The sequence below is a fragment of the Osmia lignaria genome, chromosome 1 (genome assembly GCF_051020975.1).
Source record: "Osmia lignaria lignaria isolate PbOS001 chromosome 1, iyOsmLign1, whole genome shotgun sequence".
Classification (NCBI taxonomy): domain Eukaryota; kingdom Metazoa; phylum Arthropoda; class Insecta; order Hymenoptera; family Megachilidae; genus Osmia; species Osmia lignaria.
The window spans coordinates 12,773,745-12,797,895 of record NC_135032.1 but is presented as its reverse complement, the minus strand read 5'-3'; the positions used below and the strand labels follow the sequence as shown (position 1 = coordinate 12,797,895).

Here is a 24,151-nt window from a genome sequence, read left to right as displayed (position 1 = left end):
ACCTACCGAGAGTGTTGACACTATTTTTTTATTTTGTTAAAAGTACGTCAATTTGGGGGGAGCTTTTTATGAGTTTATTATGCATTTTTATTAAATTCATCGTAACCCAGCTGATGTTCCGCATGCACCCTCTTCTTCCGCGTTTCCCTAGAAAAAGCAAAGAAAAAAAAAAAAAAAAAAAAAAAAAAGAAAAAAAAGAAGCCGAGAAAAACCTAGAATGCGCTTGCTCGCTCACGTCCGCTCGTTGCATGGGGTCACACGAATTTTCTCTTCAAATGAAACGGCATATCCGGTGTCATCCGTACAGATTCCTTAGGGAACGCAGAGGCGTACATCTTCTTAGCGCTGCTGATCGGATTCGTGACCGTGGTGGTGGGCTGCTGGCTGTCGGACAACTGTTGGTCCCCGGAACCGGAAGGGGTGATCACAGTGGCATAGCCTAGTGCGGACTTCCGTTCGTCTAGGCGATAACAACTAGTACGTGGGCTCTCCTGTAGGAGCTTGCAGCATCATCTTGGCCAAGCGAACCAACAACGGCCATTGTTGGACATCAACGATAACCACACGCTTTTAGCCGTGTAACGATGGTGTTTTGCAGCGAAAAAAGTATAGCGAGGTGATCGAACATTTAACCTGATCGCGAGCCGTTGAACCGGATAATCGTACGTTCATCGAGATATCCGGGGGACTTTAATAGAGAGACCGATCCGAGCCGAGTCAAACGGACGATCGATCGCGTACACGTGGTACGTAAGTACTTTTACTTTTTTTTCTTTTTCTTTTTTTCACTTTTTCTTGTCTTTTCTTCGGCGCGAAATGCATCGCGGTTTAATGCATCGACGAGAAGGTGGCGAGAACGTAATTAGCGAAATTGGAAAGGCAACCGCGTGAAATGCGTTTCGATCCGACGCGATGGCGACATACGGCTCAGCCGTGGATTATGCTTCCACTGTTAACGCGATCCACGTTTGATCTTTAGCCGTTGGCAAATTGAACGACGGATGTATATATAGTATACAGTATACAGTACATAGGGACAGTTTCGAAACTGTTGGCGATAATGTTCGATAACCTGAAACGGGTTACGAATTGACCGTCTGCTCGAGGATTAACGAGATCATCGAGATGATCGAATTAGTTGCGAAACGGATTTTCCGAGGTGTGGATGGTGGAAAGGTTGCGGTTGATGTTCATTTTCAAAGTGTTAAAGTTATACTTTGATGATACAGCGGAATCTTGATTATTTGAGTCTATCGATTAACCAAGCATTTGTCTGTCGTCGTAATTAGCTCGGATATAGAAGTAAGGATACAGTTTGGTCAACTATCGGGGATGTTTGGTTGGGAAATGTTTAATGGTAGTTGTACGTTTAATACCACCATTTATGGTGCATACTTGGTGTTCAAAGGAAATGGTTGAGAAATTTATAAGCTTACAAGTAATTACTGGATTAAAATAGTCTATATATTTTTTTGATTTATTAATATAAGTTACTACTGTATACCTACATAGGTACCTAGATAGAGTGACTTATATTACTAAATCAAAAAAATTGTTTATTAGATGAAAATAGTACTATGAGTTTGTGAACTTTTCAACCATTTATTTTAACATCCTGAACATAGTGCAAATAGAAAATCGAATTCACCGGAAATTGAACGACGATTTTTCAATATCAATTTCTAAATAATTCCTAAATGTTAACGTGGAAACGATTGCAGGTACAAAACATCGTGCGTATAACATCCTCGCAAACTTTTCTATTATACGGGATGAATCAATCAACTATTATCACTTTGACTATTTCCATATCCAAACATTTCACTCGTAGTTTTCAATTTTGTTACTTGTGTTTCTCATCTATAAAGGATGCGACACGATTCAGTCATCGATTAATCAAGGTGATGAGGATCGATTCGCGTTGCATCCACCCTTTATAAATTCATCACCCTTTGACCAAAAAACGAACCAAACCATTCATTGGTAGTATTTACTTGAAGGGTACAATGTTCTACTCCTCGAAAAGAGGAAGTTATCGCGAATTCGTGGTTTCCGTTTAGCCTTTCTAAATGATGCGTGAAAGGTAAATAGAGCCGCTTTGAAGTTCCCTGTTAACGGAAGTCGAAAATGGATCAATAATTTCATTTCGAGCCTCGGCTGATGGGTTTCGATATTGACGTTAAACGAGCGGACTCTAGCGAACGGAAAGCAGCGAGGATTTACTCCTTGTCTTAATCACCATTCGGAAATTTATCAACTCCGTTACGCACGGCCCTAATGCTGCCGGATAGAACAAGGAATATCAGACTTTACAGGCATTCCAATTTCGTTTGCGTTAGTTTATTGGAAATTGTGCGAAATGTGATCCAGAGAGTAAGTCATTTCATATCTTACAATTAGATGCGTCAGGGGGTATTTTTCTTCTTTAGCGTAAAATCTCTAATGAAAGCTTTCGAATGCTTGAGCGATTTATTTATTTTAGCGATTATTCAAATGTATATGTGCATAGTGAATTGAAAATTTATACTGTAAGTTGAGGGGAGAATTTGAATAATGTCATTTGATGTAATTGAATTTTTGATACATTTCTTGTGACTATAATGAGGTCTGATCATTAAGGTTGGTAATATTTAGGAAAATTTGGTATTTAGTTATTATGTCATAATTAAATTCATTATTGCCTTCGTTTCGATGGAATTTTAATGCATAATCTCTTCCTCATTAAAATTCTACTATTGATCGTTCATTTGTAATAAGATTCGTATTGAAACTCGTGGAAAGGGAATTACAAATTATCCAATATATTAGTGTAAGTGATATCGTGTTACTATTAGGTGTTTGTAATAGCAACAGTGAATATACTGCTACTCGAATACTTTCATAAATTTGTTATTCATCGTCAGTGTTCGATCAATATCGGTTCTTCTTCGATTATGCAGGCGAATTAATCGTGATGCCTTCGTGCACCTGTGCCATCATCTATATACAATCTGGTAAACGGTATATATGTGCCATCGTACATCGATCGATCAGATTTACGGTGTTCCTTTATTTGAAACTCGCTCGCTAAGGTGTTCCATAGTGCTAGCATTAAATAATAACATCGAACGATATTGCTGTTCGAGTTCCCCATCTTGGTGAACATTGTTCAGAGGATCCTATCAATGTCATTGAATTGATTTCTAGAATTTCTTTTCTATATGAAATTCGTATCGTCTCAATTTACTTTTGCTCGCTAGAATTTTAATTACAACTCTTTGACCATTAAAATTTAATTAGACGTAAAAGTATAGGTAACGTCAGTGCAATTTTTAATATGAAAGTCGGAGAGTAAAAGCTTACAGATTAGCACCAGTCGAATGGTGAAAAAGGAATCTCGATGAAGAAGAAGAAGAAGTAGTTGCAACTTTTTTGCTCGGTTCAACGTCACCGTGTAATCGAGTTTTTCGTTTAGCTCGATTAAATCGTGCTGCTTGCCGAGAAAACCTCGCGCATCCGATAAAAGTAATTTATCTCATCCGTCTCTTAAAAGGGAGAAATTTTTGTGGATGCGTTTCCGGGATTCTCGAAACGAGAGACGATAAAATTTCAATATGAAACGTCCTACATAGATAAATCTCTCATATCTGCGAGCAAATTTGCCACAAAGGAAATTAATCCAAAGGATTTCGGACGAGTAATATCGCGAGATAGAAATTCCGGAATATTGTAAAATAAGTATTCTTACAATTATCAAAGGATTTAAAATTTGTAAATTTCTGAAATCTTGGAACGCATACATTTCTCTGACAACTTCACAGTATGCTTGATTTACATTTTCTCATGCATGTTGACACAAAGGCATTTCATTCAAGGGTGTCCATTATTCTAGCAACAATTGCGATGTTAATTTCAGAAATTCATCTAAATAATAGCATCTACATAGTTGGTGCGTACGGCGACGTTTGTAAAGGAACTTTCGTAATTAGCGTAATCATGAGAAATTTCACTGACATTTCCGTGTTTTCGTAATAATGTTTCTAATAACCAAGTTGGCTTTTCAAATGCCCGATGGAGAATTCATCGTACAAATGAACTTTGAAAACTTGTCAGTCGGTGAAAAAGTTTCGTCGGAAGATAGTAAACGGCGTAAATCAGTTCAACGAACGCTTTAGCTCTTCCTGCATTCGAGTTTCCTCGGAATTGCCTGTTTTTCCGCTGTAAGGATAAGTTTCTCAGGTTAAATTCTCCGTTAAAATACATACGCATCCCTTTCCACGAGGAAAAAAGAAAATTTAATTAGAAATCGATCGAATTTCGCATTAGTCAATCACTTATTTTCATTAGATGTTTTAATATTCTAATTAAGTAGCAATGATTTTAAAATCAATAATTTTCTTTATATTTCTTTTACGATATAAAATTAATTTCATAGTCAATTAATTCTTGAGAAACAGTGATTACAAAGTTAACAAGTTTCTTCAATTTTTATTTTACAAATAGTTAATCAGTTTTCTTTAAAAGGAAACTTGCAGATTTTCAGAGATTGTAAAGTTAATGATTTCCTCCAATTTTTATTTGACGAAGTTGAGTTTGCTTCAGTTCGGCATTGTTCTCGGAGTATAGTTGAATTTTTTCAATTGACGTGCAAATCGAAATGGGTCAATCTGTAGAATTTTTCCAAAAGGTAAACGATTTTTTCTCTTTCAATGACTTCTCGTTGTTTCGACAGGTGTACCTTTCATACTACTTGCACGATGAAAGGAACAATATTTGTAATGTTGTCGGCTCCATAGAAAGTTTAATTGCAAACTCTCCAGCCGCAAATGCATTGAATATGCAAATGCTCGTTGTTCCAGAATTCTCGTTCCAATAATGCTCGCAAAAAATTTTCACTGCTGCTTTCCTCCGATCGATTTCACGTATCGCAATATCTTGGTGAATTTTTATATGAAAACTCTGCCAGACATTGATCGCATATTTGATTTTTTTGTAAAGGGATAACTTTACTATAAGATACCGTAGATTTTTTCCAAATTTTAGAAATTTTCAAGTAATTGAATTTCTTTTCATTGCATTACCATAAGATGTTCAGAAATTAATAAATACTATGTAGAGGGTGTCCCAACAAATTTGAAACCATATTTTTCTAATGTTTTAAATTATCTTCCTTTTCTTTTTAATCCTGGTCCAACCAATATCGAGTCATTTTTGGTCATTGTCTTAAATCATGAAAAGATCCGGTCGTTAACAAGAATTTATGAAAGGAAAATTGTATGGTACCATTGAAAATGAGTTTTATGTAAATAGATATCTAAAGATAAATAGATTCTGTGTGGCTTTTGAAAATTGTAGGTATGTTTCATAGAAAGTGTCAGGTGGGGCACCCTATACGTGAAATGTCCTCGCAGCTTTTACACAAGATCCAGAAATCCAGAGAGAGATGCAGTAAATTGAAGCCAAAGAACTTGAGTTCATAGTGCTTTCAGCGGTAAACCGCAACACGCGACTTCTCCTCGCTATAGGGAACCTTTTTGACCGCGTATTAGAAGCTCGCTTTAACCTTTTGCCTTGTTACATTTGATTCGAGTTACTCGAGTTAAAATGAGTCTTCTTCGTGATAGAAATTACTCTTAATCATTAACGTTTCCACTGTCGCGGGAGTTACCCATGCCATGGTAACGAAAATCATTTATTGGCAATTGATAATTCTTTTAGGAAAATTTTCTTAAACTATAATCTAATGGTTTTGTGATTCCTCAAGCATATTTGCTTTCGACATAGAATTAGGGTAATTGATTCTTGAGTCTTCGATAATGGAAGGATACAGAGAGGAGTATAAGTAATGGGGTCGGTGCAAAAGTGTTGTCGTATTTGTAGGAAAAAGTGTTTGAAATAAGACTGCTGATGTTAACTTGTCTATGGATTACAAGTGACATTTATAGCGAGCTTAATATCTTTTTAATTTAAACGATCCTCGATTAATTTTCGACTTGAAAGGAAAAATCGTCTAAGAATAAGTACTATAAATTCTAGGTAATAAAACAGACTAAATATTATCACAATAATAAGCTCAATGTGTTAAAGATATGGTAAAATCACTGCTTGGTAGGTCTTTTTGACAAATATAGCGTAGCGATCGAATTGTATAACAAAGGAATTGAATGAAACTTATCTATAGAATCAATCAATTATATCAACGTGATTAATTTTTTTATTCATTATTTCGCGAATATACGAGATCTCCTCTTCGATAAGAAAAATAAGATAATATACGACGATCCTTTCGCACCAACCTAACGTTTCACACATTTCTGGCATTAACAACGATCATCCCGGGAAAATCGAGGCTAACGAGTGAAATCAACGAAATTAGCCGTCGAATCGTCGTCAGTAATTTCCGACGTTGACGTTTATTGTACGTGCCTCGCGATTTCGACGTGAAGATCATCGATTTTAAGCTTCGATCTCCTCGACCGTGCATCCGGTACGATCGACGTGGATCGACGTGTCATTAAAAAGCAAACGATTGCAAGGCAAATAATAGGAGAAAAAAAGAAATATTAAAAAAATGAAAAACAAAGTGATAATAACGTACTAAAAGCGGACCAACGCCGAAGCCACACATGGAAATTCTAAAAAGGGTCGTAGAATAGGAATGACCCGCTTGAAAGTGTTAGAAGTACATCGCGTGTTAATCTTTCGGCTTTATAGATCTTTTACAATACGCGAATCAGTAGGCGCGTAATTAGTATACGTGAAAACGCGTTCATGCAAATGATATTTTTTTTTTCTCTTTCGAGTCAATCGAAAGTGTAATTTCATTTTTCGTTAAGGAGTCCTCCGATCATTAAAATTAATGAGTAAAGTTTGCCTCGAATGAATATTTAGACAATCATCTTGTATATTTTAAATATTCCAAATGTGTTATGGAGTTCTCAGGCCATTGATATATAAATATTGTCAATTATTTCAATATCCATCTATTGACAATACGTTAAGTTGCAAATTGGCTTTCTGACGATTAGTTTCGAATAGGGTAAGAAGAAATAATTGCTCGTATCCACAACGATGTCCAGAATAATTCTAAATAAGAAATTGAAAGGGTCGAGCCGAAAGATTGAAGCATAGTTAAGCATAGTATTTACTATGGGTACTTTAAAACATCAGCTTTAGTTACGTCGTGCTGTTTAAAATAAAATAAGCGATTTATAGCGAGAAATTCTGTGTATAAATATGCTGAGAACAATTTATACATATACGTATACAAACACACGTGTCGTACCGCAATTTCCTTTTTCTAACATCTTTTTAACTAATGATTGTCTTCTGATTGTTAATAGTGCTAAATCTTCTCCCCTGTATATTTTCGTGTGATTTCGATTTTATTTCTTCGTGTAATTTTAGGAGTACGTACCAATTACAATTGGGGTACTGAAGATTGGGGATGATTATGCAAAAAATAGGTCTCTGATTTCTAATTGTATAAAGATCCGCACTCTAATGATAGGAAATTAACTAGACGAAAGGAGCTTATCGTTATGTTGTTCCTATAGTTTCTAAACTACCCCTGCGTAGTTTCCTGTAAGGACCAACATTCGTTCGTAGACCAAAGTATAAATTCGCGATCATCTCGAAGCGAATCGATGTGTCTCAGGTTTCATTTATCATTATCCTAGTGATTTCGATGAATTTCTATCTGTAGAAAATTGCGTTTTCGTGTGCGTACAGAAACGTCTGTAGCTGTGCAACGTCCACTTCATGCTCTACCACTTTGTGGTTAGCATTGTAAATACTTTTGGTATGAGTGTGCCTATTCTCGTCTGGATAGTTTAATATTGTTATGTATATATACGTATATATTATATACAACGGTACCTCGAATGACTGAATAAAAAAAAAAAAAAAAAATAAAAAAAGGAAAAGAAATAAACGAAACAAAAAGAAAAGCGCGTTAAACTAATTGTCAATTACAAAATGGGAGAGGAGTTTTACACGACGTACATATTTCAACGTGAATAATTAATTAACCCTCTGTAACCTATAGTTATGAAGTTCAATATTTTTTTATATAATTTCTATGTAGAAATATTAACATTAGCATACAAGGCATCAAAGAAGAAGGTACTTATAGCTTTTATTTATTCTTTTTTTTTTTATTTTTATTTTCACAAATGTTATAAATTTGATGTGGGTTTATAGAGGGTTAACAATGTACGGCCTGTGCGTAATTCTAAATTAGGTACAATCGAATTAATCTCTGTAGGCCTATACACCTATATGTGTATATATACACATTGTAACCGTGAAACGAAAGAACTCATTGTCGATCTTTAGAGGAGACTCGGGTAGCCGAGTAAAGTACTATTTTGTCTTGTTTAGCGTGTTAACTCTTTCGCTATTAATTCAAACGATTCCATAGAAAAATAGGCAAAAAATTTGAAGCATAATTGGAGGAAGAAACATAGCGTGATCGTAAAAACAATGTGGGTTTGAAAGATATATGGAAGTATAAGAAGCTCGAGTCTCTTCAGAGTGGTATATAGGATGCAAACTTGGTTTGAAGTGCTTCTACACCCTGTGTAAGGTGTTGGCACAAAAAACCTCCTGAAATTAATGGGTCAACCATGACCCAAAAGCAAAAAGTTTATTACTTTTTCTAACGTTTTGTCGTGCTGGGTTAAATTATATCATAGCGAAAGAGTTAACGATTAAAATTATTGTTAGTGTGTTTTCAATGAAAGTAGAAGGGGTGAATTATACTTTTCAAACTAGTATTTTACTCGTGAATGACTACTACACATGTAACCATTCATCGTGACGTAATTAAATGGATTGTGAATTAAATTGGAATGTTTGACACCGTGTTTTTTCGACACGACTTGACCTATTACCTTTTCATACATACTGGATATCCCGTTCGCTGGATTAATCGCTATGACGATGTAAATAACAACATATTTTATGTATACTATTTATTGTATATATATATTATGTATATATATATTTACAGTGTACATGAATTTGCTTAATCAATATAAATAACACGATGCACCGAGCTTATTCGATATTTTACTACTTACACGTACGGATACATCAACATACATAAATATATTTTCTACGATTCTCGATTTAGTTAAATCAATTTTTATTTAATTTTAGAAAAGGGTTTCTGAGAATCGTAGAAAACACTTGACATCGATAGAAAAGGTTCAATGATCTCTATTCATTCTTAAAAATATTTCTTATATTAATCACGAGTATTTATCTGCTTGAAATCGAATAAGATAAACGCTCTAAAGTAGTACTTATATTTACAAAGATATCTCGTAGCATCCATTATTTTTTTTTCCCCATTTCATAGCACCAATTGTTAGAAAAATAATGGATGCCTTGGTATACGATCGAACGATTCAGTGTACGTGGCGCGTTTCAAATAAATTAATTAGTTCATTTAGGTACAACTAGGATAGCATGAAGATAATTTGGATCGTTAATATCCTAATTCGAATGTATGCATTTGGTATCTTAAATTCCCTGTAAAGCTGTTCAAATTTTACGGTGAAACATCATCACAGGATAGAGCAATTATTGCACGTATTATTTCATTTTCTTTGAAAAATTATCCTACTTTTCTTTTAATCGTTACTCAAACGACCTGCTTCTTCCAAGATTTTTTGGTACCTTCGTCTTTCCTTAAATTATCAAAAAAAAATTATCCACATCCCCAAAATCAATTAGGTATTTCGAAAGAAAAAAAAGAAGATACAAAAATTCAATTGTCTTTTAATTTCCCCTTTCGAACATCCCATGTTTTCTGAAGAATCGATTCTGCTTCAGACATGCAGGTAAGCCAAAAACACGAATCACCGTCAAACCATTCGTTTACACCATGAAACTTAGCTTTTCTTTGATAATTCCTGGAAGAAAGCTTCGATAGGTAAAGTGGGCTCGTCAGTGGGTATCTTGAAATGGTTGGCCACGACTCTGCTCTCAGGAGAGACTGCTTTGAACATGCCAGGTTTATCATACAAAGCCGAAGCGGAGCTGGTCAGATCCGCTACGCTTTGAGACGCTTTGGCAAACAATTCCTCTTCGTCGAGCGTGCTTGTAGTTTCTTTATTTTCGTTCGACACGGTAGTCACTTCCGTTTTCGTCGAGGAATATTGGTCGGTGACCGCGGTTTCCTTTAACCGATTCTCGTGCACGGTTTTGGCCGTGCTGCTGGCAACCGGTTCGCCAGGTGGATGTTCATTTTCAGCATGAAAACTCGGCTTGATTTCACTTTCGTCCGCATTTTTGTCCTCGTCAACGGCTGGAACGTCGGTGGAGCCAGTTTGCTCGTTTTCAACGGGGATCTCGTTAGCGGCCACTCGGGTGCTGGCCATTGTAGTGACGGCGGAATAGAAACTGGTCTCTTCCGCGGCCATTTCCGTGGCTTCGGCTTCCTTTCTCGCGTGGTACGCCACGGTCGAGCTCTCCTTTTGGGCGGGTAACCTGCTTTTCATCGTGGGTCGCCGTCTGACCGACGAGGAGAACACGTTCTCTGGCCGAGCTGTGCTCGGTTTCTGATTTTCACTATCGTACTGATGTTGGTTCTTGTTAGGATTACTAGTCGTACCGGATATCCTACTCCTGTACACGTTCGCGTTAACTGGTCTTCTTTTGGGCACGAAACGATTGCTCCTCTCTGTGGTGGACGAGGTACCTTCTTCCACTGCTGTTTCTTGATCTTTGGATATCAATGGTGTAGGAGAAGTTGACCTGTAGTTCATCCTGGACATGTATTTGTATCTTCCAGGAGTTTCTCTATTCGTGTCGCCATTTTGTTGCTGGTATTTAATACTGGTTCCTCTCTGCTTAGTGTGCGGCGCAGGCGTGGATGACGCTTCTGTGCTGGACGTTTGGGATAATCTGCTCTTGTAGTCCAACCGACTCTTGTAGTCTTTAATGCTGAACCGCGGCCTGGTTGTGTTTCCGTATCTCATTGGTCTGATCTTGTGCGATCGGATGGTGGAGGTGCTTATCTGAGGCGCCTCGGTCGTGGATTGTTCGGTGGATGTGGTAGTGGATGGTGTTGTAGTCACGCTGGAGATGGAACTGACACCGGCGCTGGTGGATGACACCGCCGTCGCTCTATCATAGTAATTGCCTTCTGTTCTAACAAATAAGTTTTCAAGGGGGATGTTGGTCACCGGACCGCTATTTTCATTATAATTCTCGTTGTTTAGAACGTCTTCCACGTTCGTCCTGGTAGATTCCGTGTAGTACTCTACTGGTATGGGCTGGGTGGTGTCTTCTGCTTGCTCATCAACCTGGAGAAACTTTTGCGAGGTGTAATCAAATTGCTGACCATTAGGCTGGTTCGTTACGAACTGATTGTAGTCGGTGTAGCTCTGGAGAGATTCAGTTTCGCTTTTGTAGGTGTTCACCGGTGTATGAACGATCTCTGTGACGATCTCAGCCTCGAAGGGCTCTCCTGGATTCACCCTGTTCCTGTGCCCAGGTCTCTTTCTTATGTTAGCCTTCTTCTCGGTCACCGACTCGTCGTAGGTGGCCTGGGTAGGCTTGATTCGTCTTCTCCGAGATGGGTCCAGATGGTGTTTCACCTCTTCGGGTCTGTCGTACTTGAGATAGTCTTCTGCTGCGGTGACTGGCTCTGGGGTGGTGGTGGTGGTGGTGGTGGTTGGTCGTCTTCGACGCAGAGGCGCACCCGGTCTCCGGGTTCTCGGCTTCTGTGTCACTACCGACGGCAGGGTGGTGATTTCAAAGGTGCCAGTAGTCTGAATGGGTACTTCTTCGGCGTGCAACGTTATAGGCAGCGAGGTTTCCGGAAGCTGGGCGGGAGCTTCTGTTGGTGCAGGCTCGTATGCCGAGGTGCTTGGCTTTCTTCGCCTATATTGATCGCGTGACGGTTTCAGCGGCCTGTGAGGTCGTAAATCAATTTGAGGCTCTCGATAATTGACTTGTTCTGGTTGATTTCTTAATTGATCTTGATACTGCTGACTCGGCACCGCAGGACTCTCCGAGATGGTGTAGCTGGGTTGAGTTACCTGTGGAAGGATTTCGAAACTTTGTTGTGAACTTGGTAATTAATGACAAATATTGATTTTTATATGCCTAAAAGGTACCTAATTTTCTCTTAGATTAAATGAAAACTCCTCGTAACGCCCACACCGCTCATCATATTTATTATTCGAAAACTGTCCCTGAAGTATAACCACCCGGACCGTAACCTATCCCCCATTTATTACCGAACTTCCACGGTGGTCAAACACTTGGCAAAAAGCCTCCCTGGAAAGACCTACCTGAGACTGTTGAACCTTTGGCAGTTTTCCAAGACCGGTCTGCTCGGTAATCACCGCGGTTGGAATGGTGGTTACCTTCGGGATTTCGTATTCCGTCAGCTGGATCGAATAAGGACCCTGTTCCTCCGTCACTTTAGCCAGTTGCTGCGATTGATTCTTCGCCGATTCGACAGCCAATCTAGCCTCGTCCTCTTCCTTTTGTTCTTCCAACAGCTGCCTCAGCTCTTCCTGCCTCTTCTTCAATTCCTCCTGTTGCTGTTTCTCAATCTCCAACTGTTGTTGCCTCTCCTGTTCAGCCAGCCTCTGTCTATCTCTTTGCAACAGTTGTTGCTGAAGAAGATACTGTTGCTCGTTGAAGTGTTTCAGAGATATACTCTCTGGTGTCTCGTACTCCGGTTCGCTGTTCTCTGGCCGAATATCAATCGGTAGGACAGAGCCTGAATACTGAGGAGCTTGGGCCTGAGGTTTGATGTACACTACTTTAGGAACTTGAGGGATCTGATTGGATCCGATGGGTTCCTGATTGAATTTCGAAGGAGGATTGACTCTTGGTAGAACCTCGTTGATGTCCGAGGTGTATTTATTCTTTGGCGCGGGCCAAGATGGAGGTGGCGGGGTTAGATCCTGTTGTTCCGACACGTAATAGGTGTTCCCAATCCCTGCGGTGGGCAAAATCTCACCGTGTCCTCCATTATCATCGACCTGTTTAGTCGCGGTGTTATGTCCTGGTCGTTTATAATCGTGTCCTTGACCGAGATCAGCCGATTGCTGATATTTGTTTGACTCCCTTGGGGTGGTGGGCGATGGAGTCGAGGAACTGTAGACGTCTGGCGGCAGTAGGGTCTCGTACGGCAAAGAGGGTCTAAAATTGAATCCATTATAGATGGAAGGAGGTGTAATGTAGCTGATTTCGTGGCTCTCGTGCACCAGGAAGGCTGGGTCCCTCTCGTAGGAAGTTTTGTAGGAGTGAGGAGGGTGGTTCACTTGGCTGAAAAAGTTTCCGCTGCTCGCAGGATTGATCAGGTGATCATTATGGGAGGGCGGTTGGAATTTATCGTAGTTGGCTCGGTGCTCGTAGTCGCTAAGCCGTTTATCCTTTCCAAAGTCTGGAGCCAGCGCGGTACCAGGGGGTTGGAAATAGGGCTTAGCGCTGTTGGACACTTTCAGCGATTCGAATGGCTTCACCTGGTACCTTGGAGGCTGGAGCAGCTGAGGAACGTACGGATCCGCGTAATGTCTGTTCTTCGGGGATGACACTGGCGAGGAGGGCATGTTGGTGGTGGAGGTGTAACTTTTGATGAAATATGTGGCCGCCTTTATCGGGTCGGGTGGTTGATGACCGGTTGGGGGTCCGAATTGTGGTTGACGAAGGTATCCGGAGTTATCCCGTAAAATCGGCTTCCTATGGTGGTCCATTTCGAAACGGTAGGCGTCTTTCGGAGGTGGGATCAGGAAGGTGTAGTCTCGGGTCTCCGAGGCGACGTGTTTATTCGCATGATTGTGGTTCGGTAGCTCGCCGCGTGCTTTCAAGGCCGAATGACCGTGAAGCATCGTGAAGCTTCCTAGTATGCTTGGGGGATTGTAGTCGTGATGGGAGGACGGTTTACCCTTTCGTTGCGGTTTCAGCTTCTCCGACGTGGCCATGTGTTCCTGCAGTTTACCTAGAACCGGGTGTAACGGTCCATTCCTCTCGAGACCGCTCGATGGCGATACGTTTGTGCCAATTGTTTCTTCGTAGCCGTTGGTCAGTGGCCGCCATCCGTTTGCGATCATCGATGATCGCGTCGGTGGCTGTAAATAGGGTTGAAGGGTACCGTTCGCTGAATCAATAGGCAGCAGCTTAAACACTTGCGTGTTCGGCAAGTTTTCATTTCTATGAAAAGGTATCTAGTGTTTCGAAACGTAACACGGAAGAAAACAATTCTATGGGAGAAAACAGGATGAAAACACAAAGCGACGGAAACGAGAAAATAGAATGAAAAAACGAGTCCTTTGGGAAACAGATCCTGTTTTATCTTTCGATGTTTTTCTTCTGTCATCGACAGAACGGAAGTTACAATCGATTCGAGTTCCGTGACTCATTGAGATGTTTATGTTCGTTCTGTGAATCGTGGGGATCCAACTTTCTCGAAAGGGATACTGAAACGAGGCCTCGTTTTATGAATTCTTACGCTATAAGAGGTAGATTTAGGTTGTCTGATATTGCGTTAACGAGAATGTGACGTTACCTTCCAGGAAATTAAAATCTATCGATAGCAAATCTCTTTTTTCCTTTCAAACATCATTTTAACTAGTTTTGTGTTTCATAACTTATCACCATTGATACGGATAAGATCGACTGAAAAATTACATTACAAATCTTCTTACAAACTTTTATCGCGTTATTAACATAATGTACGTTAACTGAGCAAAGTTTAAACTAAATCGCTGACCTACATTCGGAAATCTGATGCTTAGCTGTAGAAACGTGATCCTGTTAAAGCTTTCGGTAGCTCCAGTTACGTGGAACAGATGAAAATTAAAGAATTTAAAAGAAAATTACTATTAATGATACTTGGAAAACGTTAATTTAATTTCACTTTGAGCGATATGAAAATCTTAATCCTGCTAATCTTTATCGATCGAAGAAGTTGAACAAATATTGGCTAAAAATTTACGTCATCTCGAGAGCCAGAGAAGAAAGAGATGTTTAATGTATACATCAATCAACTGTTGTGTATCTTGTGCATTAGCTTAAAATAGTTTGAAAGCTTCAACAGGGACAATGTTTTCCTTGCTCGACTTTCATGCGAAAAAGAGAAGCTCCTTTTGGTTGCATCAACTTAAAAAGGGCTTTTCGTTTTACTTACCGGTTTATTATCAGATCGGTCAATCGATACGGTGATCGCATCGATACAGGTGAACAACCCCATCGCAAGGACACCTGAGATTCCAGTGTAATAGAAAACGTTAATCGCTTTCGTTGATCAATTAGAGATTCCAGTAGCATCGTTAGAAAGTATACTTACAATTCATGATTAGTGCCGACCGCATCGTGACAGACCATGGGATCATTTACGTTCGCGTTCTGTAACGAAATGTATCGGTTTACGTTTTAATATTAATTTCCTTTGGCCAAAAAATTTGTTAAAAATAGCGTATAGATTTCCAATTCTATTGGAAAATACTTTGAAACAGATTATTGGAATTCCTACAATTTTTATATATTTTTCTCTTGTGAGATTTACGTCATAAGGTATCTTATTGCTAATATGCAAAAAGAAATTTTCATCTCTAAAAGAGAATGCATTCCGGATGGCGTTCGTCAGGTAGCAAATTAGCTGATTACGAGAATTTAGAGCTGAGATTAGCATATTTCAGTGAGCCAACCCTCAATTGTCTAGATAGTACGGGAAAAATGTAACAGAGAAAGGAAGCATGGAAAGCGTTGTCTATCGTTGCTGTTCACCTCATTTCCGGTACTATTTTGTCATTTCTCTGAATCATAGCAACAGTGAAACTCGCGGAAAGACGGAAGAATTTCTCTTTTTTACGAGTACCGGTAATTTTCTGAAATTTCCACCCCGATGTTTTCAATTTTTCATTTGATACAAACTGAACGATCGGTAGATCCAGAAAGATTGCTATGAATCATCCTATGTACCAAGTATAAAGTGGAGAAGTTTATGAAAGCAGAATAGTTGAGGAAACTTGCACCAAAAAATGCAGTTTCTCATTTAATTAAAATTGTTCTTGCGATGAACACCGTGGGTCACTGATGGCCCAACTGATGGTAGAAGTAGAACAGTGATGAATCTGCTGAAGAAAGTAGTAAGTTGAAAATGTAAGGAAAAGTAATCTTTGTCAGTTTTTATTTTGAACGAAGCGACAATGAGCCGTGATTTCGTCGCGATTACCGAGTAAAACGACCCTAATTACCCCGTTACTATCTCCATAAATGCATCATTAATTCTCCTACGGTATTACCAAGGGCGTGAGTACGAGGAATAAATTATCGTCATCGAAAAAATCTACTTTCTCTCATTAATTTTCTAGCCTCGGATTGTCACGTAAGTACACCTTTCGCAGTTGGGGGGGGGAACAGGTGAGAAATGTAGAACTGGCTTCGAATCGACGTAGTATATTTTTAGAGAGTACACTTGGGTACGCGTTATTTTTATGCATTCCATTAAACCACCCAACTATACGATTTTTCATTCCCGAACGAATTGATAGGAAGACCAAAAGGTGGTTAACGATCAACTTGTTACATAAAACGAATTGGTTCGACCAGTTCGATCCGGTAGTTATAAGTTTTACGAAGGTATTGAGTTTTTTAACGATCTTCGTGTAATTATTAGCTGTTGCTAATGATTTGTAAAATTTTTATTTGATCGATTATGAGTAGCAATTTCGTTAATAGTCGTTTACAAAGTGCTGTGTAACTTTGTGCCATTAAAAACGCGATACTCACGATCAGGCGAATGAAAATTAAAACGGTAACAGTGTTTAAACGGATAATGAATTTATATTGCTGGTTGGAAGTTGTCCTTTTAGGATATTATTATTTAATAGAGAGTACATTGTGCTTTCTATTATTTATTTGAGTGTACAGTCACCGTGCGTAGCATCTCTTTAGAAATGGCACTACTTTCAAACTTTCCGATGACAGCACGGTTACTTGTGCTCCACATTTCGTCACTGTCCCCTATTGCTTCGATCCACTTCATATCGAAGAGCGCGGTCACATTCCAACTTCCTTCCTAAAGTAATTCATTCCATCTCGAGAAACCATTTTCAACTTGCACCCTAATTTCATATGGTAAACTCTACAATACGATTGATGAATAGATTTTTTGTGAAAAATTTAAAGTAGGGCATTCTGAGATTTAATGGGAGATTATAAATTAGAAGGTTTATTAAAATTCCAAGTTAGTAGAGTTAGGGTAGGAAATATTTGGAACACGAATTGGTACCAAGATTGATACGCATGTGCACAGTTTAGGTACGCAAAGGTGGTGCCACCTGAGCGGTCAAAATTGCCGGCGAATCGAAAAATCAATAGTGCAGGTGCATTTAAATTTCACGCAGATTCCAGTTGAATTAATTACAAGCATTAGCCTATCCCTGGAGGGGTGACGCAGCCTCCGGCTAAATTTTCCAATGGTTTCCGGTGCGGTTGTACAATTTCGCGCGCAATTTGAATGACGAACGATCGAATCCAGAGTACTGGAAATCGTTTTACTCGATCTTCTGAATTTTCATGCGTTTCAACTTGTGTCATTTATTTTGGTTGAATTTCATTGATTATAAATATTCATGTAATTTTATAATATTAATGGTACTTAGAATTTTCTGTCTCTTTTAATTATTTAATTGTATTAAATTTGTAAACCCACTGACATTCGGTGTGTTAATAAGAGATCAGTAAATAGTACGTTTGAGAGGGCGAAATTGAATTTTCCGAGCATATTGCGCGATATTTCCGCTGCAACATCTGGCAATCGACAGGAAAATAACAAGTTTATCGATTTATCGTTAGCGAAGGCCAAAATCGATGAAAAAAGTTATCCTATTAGTTTGCTAAAAATTCTGGTACATACATAATAAGTAACGGGATGAAACAAAACACGTGGGGAAATACATAGGAAAGAAAAAGAAATTGCTGAGCAGTTGGGAACGTGTAACGAGTTCACGTGTAAATGTAACGAAGGACGACTACTTTTGAAAAAATCTCAAGCACCTCTCACTGAAACTTTTACCACAATAATGGCCAACTCGCGTGTTCGTTTTAGTTTTAGCACGGGGTAACATTTGAATTGCTGTATTATTCTTGCAACAACGAGAAATATTGCGAAATTACATTAATAATTTATTTTCGAAATGATTTCATTTTTTTTTTTAAATAAAGTGAAAGGGTTAATTGTAAAAAATTGGATAATTACACGAGGTTTGGGTTAGTATACGATTAAACACAGATAATCTGACCAAGCAGACGATTTCAAGGTGCAACGTGCAACCACTGCAGAGCTATAAAATCGAATTAGGGGTAGAAACGTGGGCGTACAACAGGAAATCGAATAAGCAGCAGGAGTGCGTGTCTTGGATATCTTGATGAATCTGAGATTTCTTCAACGCAACGGTAGATGCGAACTCAACGACAGGTAGGATTTTTCCAATTATCTTCGTTAAGTTTTTGCACGGTGTGCTCACGTAGTAATTAACTCTTCAAATGTTTTTCCGCTTCTACATCGAAATTGCAGATCTCGGAATATAAAAAAAAATTTTACATAATTTCGAATAAACGAAATTATTTATTTTTCGCCTAGTTTTGCGAAACGAAATTGCAAAGCCGTGATGTTTAAAGAGCAGAAACTCGGGGTTAAACTGTAGCAATTTTTCCAGCTCGCGACATTCTCCTTGTCGGAGGCTTGAATGAGCGTGAAACCGAAGTTTCTTAACTGGCTAAGGCAAAACGAGCAAAAGAGCCGATTTGTTAAGGATAACCGCGTGAATTGCATTTGTAATGCAGATTGTGAATATTTTTCAGGCTTACTTTATATTCTGCTTCGGCTTGACATTTTCGATTTATTTCAGTCATTTGTTCACGATAGAAGATTATACTGCTTCTTCTTCTTCTTCTTCTGTCGTGTATAACATAGCGTCTCGTGAGAAGGAACACGTGTTTTATCAAGAAATGTTTAAACTATAAAATGGCAAGGTGTCTCGAGTAGTTGCTATCGCGGAAATATGGAGGGAGGAAAATATTTCCGGGTTTCTTTGGAAAGGGGGTTCGGAAAAAAAGGCTGTATCACGGGCCAATGCACGATAACATTCAGGGCCCGGTTTTCAACGAATCGCGTTCACGATCTCACGATACGGTTATGCTCTGTTTCCCTCGGCCTTTCGCTTTCCACTTGCAACCACCGCGCCGCGTACATGTATCCACGTCTACGCATTAATTGTCAATTACTAACTACAGAACTTTACGGGATAGTTACCTAACAGTACATGCATTGCCTCGTGGAGCTGCTTGTCAAAATCGATCCACGTTGCACAACCTACGATTCGGAATATGCAAACGCACGATCGATAAAACCTGCTTATTGAAAAGAAGACTAGAGAAGATTAATTAACACGCGCGTATACGAGTTCGTTCAACCGCATAGAACCAGTTGGCAGAAATTCTAACGCAAATATCCTTCCAACTTCCTTGGGAAAGGTTCTGGTTCTGGTGTTTCTCTTGACTCGCGAGCACACACGCTCTTTTTTCAAAACACGAACCTGGTTAACTAATAGCATGCTCGTGGTGTGATGCAATCCCGTTGAAAAGCGTCGTTTTCTCAAGACCTTACGCGCGGATTAGTCGACTGGTTCTAGGCCTTATTTTGCAACAATGACGAGGATCGTTCGATGCTTCGGTCGAGATAACTCCTTTTTCATGATTAACTGAGACACGCGTAAAAGGAATTCGTTAGCTTCGCCGAGGAAACAATAATTAACAGAAAATCAGGGCAACGATGTTACTTAACGAGTTACAGGTCATTTTGAAATGGAAAAGGGGATCGCATGAATAGTTTGCGAGATAAAATTTCCAAGGTTTTTCCGAGGAATTTAGATACTTTCACCTTAATAGTCAATATAAAATGGATGACCCGGTAAAATAATATAAATGGGTACTAGCCGGTTATGGGAAAGTGAAAGCATGACCCATAGGAATTACGTGTTGGTGCAAGGTGCAAATTTTATATCCGTCCATCAACATAAATCAATTTGGGCTTATCACAGACGAATATTTAACGAAACAAATTATCCAGAGTTTTCACGTACAATCAGCCCGACATTGTAAACGACGATAATAGCAAACAGAGCCTTCAGAAACTCCTACTAAAATGACATTTCGTTTGCTATACCGATACAATAGATGAAACTTCCAGACAGACCTATCTTGTTCCATTCTCCTATCAGACAATAAGACAAATCGTTAACTGTTCCACTGAAGGCAAATGAAATCGCTCGAAAAAAGACAAAAACGAAAAAACAGACACACGCGAACGAGACGCTAAGAAACTTGCGCACGGAAAGACTAATCAGTTCGTAACAAGTTTCTATATAGGCAACAACTTAAATTCGTCATAACTTTCCCTTCGTTCTCGACGAGTATTGTTTTTCATTCAATGCACGATCCGTAAAGCGATAGACCGAACGATGTCTGGCACATTAAGCTATGCATATTAACACCCATCAACGCTCTTCAATTGAAACACCCATCATATTTTCATGCGTTATGCGTGTTTCAATGAAAAAGTAAAGTATCTCTATGAAGTGCCAATTACTGTGAAACTATAACAGCAATTTCTGTACACGAACTTCCTTATAGATGACAAATTTCTTTTCCCATTGAAAAAAAAAGGAAAGGTGGTAGAGATCAATCAACGTCTATCATATCATTTGAAACATTCCACGTAAACGCTTGAATTACACAAAAGGAACAAACCACCTATATAATTTTGCATACATAGCGCTTGTAAAGGAAGCTATGCTTTTTCTTCTACAAATTTTCCATCGTCAGGCGGATGTAAGTAAAGACACGTACCTCGCGACAAACAGATACAAATGATCCTACACTGACCCGGTGTAAGAGCCCCTGCGAAACTGTTAAGCCATCAGCTCTCCGGGGGTTAATGAACAAAGTTATCATACCGGAAGTGCTGGTAGACTGCTCGTTTTTGATCCGTTGATCACGTCACAGGATACACGAGTCGCAAACGTGTTCGACAGAGAAGAAGAATAAAAAAAAAACTTTCCCCGCTTTAAGGAGCAGAAGCAATTTCTCGGCCCCACCTCTGCTTTCGCGGTTGCAGTTTCTAAGCACGGCGTGTCGGCTCGCGGCTCTGAATTTTCACGAGGTTTAAAAGAAAGAGAGAGAGAAAGAGCGAAGAAAGAAAAAGAAAAAATATATAAAACTCGTGCACACGTGTGAGCGTGTTAACGAGCATGCGGCGAGTTTCGACGTCTTGCTTTTACGCGAACGGGTCCGCGAGTTTTTGATTGTTTCGAGGAGTTGAATTTTTTCGTCGCGTGTCTGAGCGGAATGAATGAAACTCTCGTGGGATTTTTAGCGAATTCGCTATTTTCCGAGTTCTGACGGTGATATGCTGGTTATTATAACGGATGAAATGGGACCGCTGCTTTTATTCAGCAAGAGGAAATTTCGAAATGTTTTTTTTTTTCGCGTGAATAATTTTGCTCGCAAAGCTTGTAAAAACTTGTAAACACTTAATCTGTTAGAAATAACTGTCTGATAGACGGAAAGTCGATAAGGGAAAGAGTTAAAGAGAAGCAGCAAGTGCTTCCATGAAAAATCGCTCGATCCCTGCTATAAACAAGTGACTCGACACCGATTCCTGTCGATTTTAATTGCTTAATTAGAGTAGAACGTGAAGGGTATCGATGGAGTAGGTATTCATCGAAAAACCTAGGGTACAATTGAATTTCACCTAGAAGCTCGTCAGCAATTAGGTCGACGCACATACGAATTTTTCCCCCTTTTTGATAAACGTAAAATTTTTTTTAAATTCTGGACGATCGCGCTAGTAATAGATCATAATTTAATTTTAATGTAAATGATAAACTTTTCCATTAGACTTTATCGCGATTCGATAACTATAAAATTGAATAGCTAGTTTCGGGTTCTATGTGGAATTCTTGCGGTCGAATTTTCATCGCCATTGCTCGTAAAGACATCGGTTCACCGTCAAGCGTGGTACAAGAGTAATACCATAAACAACCGGAAACGGTCCAGTAAAGCGCAAACTCGTTCCGAGGATGAAAGCATCGATTCCAAACGTTCTTCTCCTGCAAACGGTCTTCACCGATACGTTAATAATAACAACACGCGCTTCCGATCTATTCGTGCCAATTGAAAAGCTACCAATTTATTTGCGAACGACGAATTTCATCTTTTAATCCCCTTGGCGGTAGTCTTTTTCTCTTTCCTACTTGAAATTCTGTATGCTCTTTACAAAAAATGAACGAATCCCACCAGATCGTAGGTATCGATCCATCCAATTTAGAAATTTACCAAGAGAAGAATCAATTAAATGAAAAAATTTTATTTGGATCGTTGATAACGCATGCTAGTTCGCAGAAAAGAATCTCAGCTATTTTTCTACAAGTGAAAGTTAAATTACACTAATTAATTGCATTTACAATGTCTTTCTCACGGTTAATTTCATTCTTTCTGTTATCGTTCCACGGAATCGTCGTTTGCTCGTTCACAATCACACGGACGTAATTGCGGGAGATTTGTCAGGGAAATATAGGCGTAATAAGCGAAACGATTTGTTAATCACAATAATAATCACGAGAGACTGGCTCCATTTGCGTAATCCCAATTTTCGACTTAATCAAAGGTATCGCGACGTACATACGTGTTAGCAAATGATGAATTATCCTCAATTAATAGTTACATTTAGTCCGCTCATTAAATGGTAAAAAATGAAGGCAAACTCGCGAATAAAATATCATAAATATCGTGTATCATGAAATTTCCAGCGCAAAAAATCCAGCCAATTATCGTTTAATTCTGACATTATAAGCGAGCAAATAAAGCTTGATATTTCAACGTGGTAAACATTTCCGTGGAGCGAGTAACACGCGACAGGACAGAGAGAAATGTGTAACGTTGGCTCGGCACAACCTAGATGACCATACGAAGCCAGAGAGAACAGAGTTTCCGGTAGCCTCGTGTTATTTATCGATATAAAGCGTAATATTATCGAGCAAGAGAGCCTCGGGCCATCAATTCGTTCGCCAAACTTCTCGTGTTGTTTCATCTTCGCCATTTTTCTTCCGACATGTAACTCGCTCAGAGTCATTTCAAATAAATGACCACGATTCATGCTCTTTCTTTATATATTTAACCCTTTTACTGTTAAAGAGGTATGCAGAGGGTGTTTTAAAAGAAGGAGGATATTGGATTAGAAGAAAATCCTACAAATGAAATTAAATCAACACGAAATCTATAACGAGCCCATTTTCGTTACTTTTCAGTAGAGCAGAAAAACAAGAGCAGTCATAAATTTTTTATATAAAAATCAAACTAGGTCCCTATAATTCTTATAAAATGAAAGAAGGATAGTAAAAATATGTATTTTCCTTTCAAGTAGAAAAATATCAGCCACCAATTTTAAACCAAAATCCTCGAAGCAAAAAGAAAAAAATTCTTCAAGTTGTATGGAGCATAACTTTCTTCGCACGATCCCAGTGAACATTCTCGAATTTCCTCTAAACTTTAAGAGAAGATACTTACTCGGTTCGAAGCGTAGATGTCCAAGGGTTCACGGTTCACCAAACACGAAAACTCTTCTCGTATCGATCAGGTCAGCTCTGGTGTAGAAGCAGCGATTATCGATGAAAACTCTTTAGAAAATTTCACCAATCGAATAAAACCTTCCGGTAGAACTATACATATATGTATGGAACAATAGAACGCGTGGTCGAAGAATAAAGTTGTCACAGGATTGATCTTGAGGATTCGTTCACTGGGTAGGTAAGACTGGCACACAACTGGCTGACCAACGCAACGAGGAGACGGGGCCAGCTTCTCTGTTGAAGGTCTACGCGCTAAGTCGACGTGGTTTCCCCTCTTCGAGACGATTCAGAGGAAGAAAGTAGGCTTCGACTGACCCTTCTTATTCCGTGAATCGACTTCACTATTACTTGCTACGAAAACAGAACCGCCGTTCGAATCGGTGCGTGCTTTCCAGCTGGCGTGGAAAGTTGTAACGCGTTGCGTGCGCCGTGACGGAATCGCGTGTACCTACGAATCATCCATAGATCGGACGTGATTTTCCTTTGATGCATATCTCGGGATCATTTCG

General features: G+C 39.1%; 1 protein-coding gene across 1 annotated transcript; it reads right to left on the bottom strand.

The window, feature by feature from the left end:
* Positions 1–9,703: 9,703 nt before the first annotated feature.
* Positions 9,704–24,151, bottom strand: LOC117606289 (uncharacterized). The gene is made up of 5 exons (XM_034328599.2): positions 23,581–24,151; positions 15,296–15,354; positions 15,137–15,210; positions 12,288–14,078; positions 9,704–12,032 (listed from the first exon to the last, which is right to left on the bottom strand). Exons 2-5 carry the CDS (start codon positions 15,339–15,341, stop codon positions 9,879–9,881), a joined length of 4,065 nt encoding a protein of 1,354 aa, XP_034184490.2. The 5' UTR covers positions 15,342–15,354; positions 23,581–24,151; the 3' UTR covers positions 9,704–9,878.